The 4,752-nt window shown below is 50.1% G+C and overlaps 1 protein-coding gene across 1 annotated transcript; it reads right to left on the bottom strand.

Annotated features, from left to right (window-relative positions):
* Positions 1 to 471: 471 nt before the first annotated feature.
* LOC125943803 (uncharacterized protein K02A2.6-like) lies at positions 472 to 1,439 on the bottom strand. The gene has a single exon (XM_049663321.1). The coding sequence runs from the start codon at positions 1,416 to 1,418 to the stop codon at positions 519 to 521; it is 900 nt and encodes a 299-aa protein (XP_049519278.1). The 5' UTR covers positions 1,419 to 1,439; the 3' UTR covers positions 472 to 518.
* Between the last annotated feature and the right edge of the window lie 3,313 nt (positions 1,440 to 4,752).

Raw genomic sequence — 4,752 nt, forward strand, 5'->3', positions numbered from 1 at the left:
CGGAACCGGAAGTGGGCGCCACACGGCGTACGGAGGGAGGGAGGGAGTGACATAGCCCCGAGCATAAGATTCTTCGCATCTAAAACAATCAAGATTCGACCTGATGGGCACAATGTTCAGAGGAAGAGATCGTTGGGTACAGCGCGCAGATGCTGCAACAAAAGAAATGGGTCCAAGAACACTCAAGCCGGTGTGAACTAATGCCGAGGATAACACGATCGAAAGTGCGCCGATGTTCGAGCGACTGCAGCGTTAAAACGTGCGTATGCGAAGTAGGCGAGAATTGCAGGTCATAGCTGTATGCCGGACGAGTAGCAGGTAACAAAAAGCACCTTATTCAGAAACGCAGCTGAGTATATAAGGAGCATTGCGATAAGCAGTAGGCGTGTTGCACATGCGCACTGGTTGACTTCCAGGCATGACATTGCGCTCCAGTACATCTTCCCTTCTTCAGAAAAAAAGAGAAAGAAAAAAAAAACATTGATGAACATTTTCATTTGCAAACAAGGATTGCTTTGCTATTTACGTTCTGGTAGTGGATAACGTTGCGGCTCTTGGCGTACCCGTTCACTTCTTCGAAGTGGGGCTTGAACTGCGTCTGCTGGGGTACTTGGCGCTGCCTGTTTTGGTGTTTCTGCTTGCGACTGAGCAGGCTGAGCAGCATCTGTGGCCCTGAGATGCTCTCTCGTACGGCGTAACTGCTGTCCACTGTCTGTAGCCACTACGTAGGATCGCGGTGGCCCCGCAGGACCAACCACCATGGCCGGAGCCCACGTTCTGCTGTGTGTGTCGTATACGGACACCTTGTTTCCGCTATGAAGGTCTGGCAGAGCCCGTGTCGTTCTGTTGTAGTAGGAACGCTGTTTATGTCGTATTTCTTGTAGTCGCTGACGAACTGCTTCCGTGGGTATCGTCTTGGGCTCCAGGTGGCAGTTGAGAACCGGGAGTTGGCTTCTGGTGTGACGTCCCATGAGCCTTTGAGCTGGCGACTGCAACTGTTCGTCCCTTGGAGTGTTCCTCCATTCCAACAACGCGCTGTAAAATTCAAGGGTGGAAAACGGGCATTTGTTTAGCAGATGTTTAGCTTCCTGAACGGCACGTTCTGCCAAGCCGTTGGCACGCGGGTAGTACGGGCTAGAAGTGGTGTGGCTGATATTAAATTGACTTGTGAATGCTTGGAAAGTTGCACTGTTGAAAGGAGGGCCGTTGTCACTGCACAGTTTGGCGGGAATGCCATGTGTCGCGAAGATTTCGGCACTTGCGTTGATTACAGCAGTAGCGGTAGTCCGATTAAGCTTGCGAACCTCGAAGAAAAAGGAGTAAGAATCTACCACTATGAGGTAATCATTGCCTTCGTGGTGGAAAAGATCGACCCCGACAAACTGCCATGGCAAACTCGGTAGTTCGTGACTCAGCATGGGCAGTTTTGCATTTCTTTTTTTTTTTGTACTTGTCGCAAACAGCGCATGACTTCGCCACATCAGAAATGTTGGCATTCATGTTTGGCCAGTACATTACCTGTCTTGCTCTCGCCTTCATTTTATCTTCGCCACAATGTGCAGCGTGGAGGAGGCCGAGAACTTCCTTGCGTTTTGCTGGCGGAATTATAAGCTTGTTGCTTCTGAGAAGCAGCCCATCCTCGACGTGGAGCTCATCACGGTAGCTCCAGTATGGTTTTAAAGCATCCGGCAGCTGCTGCTTGCTTTGGGGCCACTCTGTACTTGCGTAACGGCAGAGTTCGGTCATGAGGGTGTCCTTATCAGTCTCCGCTTTCATGCGGAGCAGCTGTTGATCTGAAACAGGTAACGAAGAAACAACATTGACTTGAAATTGCTCTGTTTCATCCACCAGCTCTGTTTTGCAAGGAAAGCGCGAAAGTGCGTCGGCCAAAGAAAGTTCCTTTCCTGGTTTGTATATCACGCTGATAGGGAATCTTTGAAGAGTGAGGCGCATGCGTTGAAGGCGAAGAGGGCAATCGCAAAGCGGTTTCTTGAAAATCGATTCCAGTGGTCGGTGGTCGGATTCTACCGTGACTAGGGGTTGTCCTAGTATGTAGTCCTTGAATTTCATGTAGCCATGAACTATGGCTAGGGTTTCCTTTTCAATTTGCGCATACCGCTGTTGTGTGGCACTTAAGGAGCGGGACGAATAGGCAATGGGGTGGTCATCTTGCAAAATGACTGCTCCGACACCGTACTGGCTCGCGTCCACGGACAGTTTCACTGGCTTGGACTGGTCAAAGTATGCTAGGACTGGTGCTGTAGCAAGACTAGCTCGTAACCTTTGGAAACTGTTTTCCTGCACTTCTGTCCACGTCCAAGCGACGTCCTTCTTAAGCAGCTCCCGAATGGGTGCGGATGAGACCGACAGGTTTGGGATGAACCGAGATACATAGTTTATCATTCCAAGGAACACTTGAAGCTCCTTACGGTTCTTCGGCGGGGGCACTTGCATGATGTCTTGAACTCTGTCCGGGTCCAGTGACAGCCCTTCGGCAGTGAGGAGGTGGCCCATGTAACGTACGCTGCCCTGCAAAATTGGCATTTCTTTTTATTTAGCTTTAGATTGCGTTCCCTACAGCGTTGAAGCAAGGCGGCGAGGTTCGCGTCATGCTCTTGCCTTGTCTTTCCCCAGACCAATATATCGTCCATCACGACAGCTACGCCAGCCAAGCTTCCAACCACCTCGTGCATGGCGCGTTGAAAAACCTCTGGCGCTGATGTGATGCCGAACGGCATGCGCAGAAATCTGTACCTTCCGAACGGCGTGCTCATGGTGCAAACACGCGAACTTTCTTCGTCGAGGGTTATCTGCCAGAACCATGACGCGGCATCGAGGGTGGAAAAATATTTGGCTCCTTGCAGCCGTGGCAGTACGTCTTCCAATGTAGGCATATGGTAATGCTCCCGCAAAATCGCCTTGTTTAAGTCGGAAGGATCCAAACATATGCGTACCTTATCCTTTTTGAGTACTACAACCATATAGCTGGACCACGAGCAAGGCTCTGTCATCTTTGCAATGACACCATCGCGTTCCATCTCGTCGAGCTTCGCTTTCACGGGCTCTTGGAGGGCGACGGGAATTCTCCTCGCTGGTTTTACGGTTGGTCGTACATCGGGCTTCAGCTGCAGGCGATAGGTGATGCCCTCAAGTTGTCCTAGACCCTGGAAGATGTCTTCAAAGCCAGATATCAGAATCTCGGACACTTCGTTGACGGCATCTATGCGTTTTATCAGGCTCAGTGTCTCAGCGACGTGTCCGCTTAATGTAACTGGCACATCTTGGGCAACAACGAAAAACGTAACCTCGGTGCTCCGATTCTTATTAGAGACAAGCAGGTTTATCGTTCCGATTGCTTTTTCTGTGTGACCGAAAAACGTACGCAAGGCTGCGCAACAGTTCTGCGCTGGTGCCGCTGATAACTTTCGAAAGACCGTTTCTGGCATAACACAACAGTTCGCCCCTGTGTCTATCTTACATTTGGTCATGATACCAGCCACATTTAACACTGACACCCAGTGCTCGTCGCTCGTGACCGCTTGAACCTCCAACGCTTGAAGGAAGTATGCCTCGTCGCCAGTCATTTCCACCTGTCGTACGTGCCGTCCTTCTGGCCGCGTTTTCGAGCTTGGTGTGCGGCACACACTAGCAAAATGGTTTCGGCCATTACAATTCTTGCAATACCTCCCTATTGCTGGACATCTTGTCGGTTTTTGATGTTGTAAGCCGCATTTCGGGCAGGTGGCAGTTTTTGCTTTTACAGCGTCAATGTTCCTTTCTGATTCAAAAGGAATGCTGCCGCCCTGGCTGCCTCGGATTTCAGCGACCTGTTCTTTGCTCTGTTCCTTAGCACGGCAAATCTCAACCGTTTTTCCGTATGAGGGATTTTCAGAGATAAGTCTCTGCTGCAGTTCTTTGTCCCGTATTCCAAGGATTATTCTACTGCGTAGAAGTCTATCTTCAATCTCGCCAAATTCACACTGCGCAGCTAGAGTCTTCAGTTCTGTGAGCCATTCGTTAAATGACTCGCCCTCGCGCTGGTTCCTGGAACCAAACCGAAACTCGTTGTAGGTGAGATTTGTAACTGGTCTGTAATACTCTTCGAACTTCTGCATTAAAACTTTCCGATCATTCTTCTGTTCCTCGTTTTCAAACTTGAAGGTGCGGTAAACACGCCTTGCATCTTCACCGATCGTCATTAAAAACGTAGCGGTCTGAACATCCTCGGGCTGTAGATTCAGCCTTGTCGCTGTTGCAAAAAGTTCGAACTCACTTTTCCAGATGTTCCAGCCGTGGAAAATGTCACCAGTAGCGTCGAGCGGCTTGGGCGGTGGTAGCAGTGTCGAAGTCATCGTCGTGGCTCGTGGTTGTCGTTCCCGATGAACTCTTGCCTCCTACATAGGAATTACTACTGCTGTTAAGGCTGTGGTCCCATGGAAAAAAAAAAACTAGCCACACGGGCAGGAACTGCCGTGACCACTTCTGACACCATGTATGCCGGACGAGTAGCAGGTAACAAAAAGCACCTTATTCAGAAACGCAGCTGAGTATATAAGGAGCATTGCGATAAGCAGTAGGCGTGTTGCACATGCGCACTGGTTGACTTCCAGGCATGACATTGCGCTCCAGTACAATAGCGACGAAAAAAGAACCTGATTGCTTTTCTTTTTTTTTGACAGATTCTAAGGGTAAAAAACGCGCGCGTCATGCCCCGCGCGGCAAGTTGCCGCGCATCAGCGCCTTGCCGCAAGG

Source organism: Dermacentor silvarum, chromosome 3, assembly GCF_013339745.2.
Source record: "Dermacentor silvarum isolate Dsil-2018 chromosome 3, BIME_Dsil_1.4, whole genome shotgun sequence".
Lineage (NCBI taxonomy): Eukaryota > Metazoa > Arthropoda > Arachnida > Ixodida > Ixodidae > Dermacentor > Dermacentor silvarum.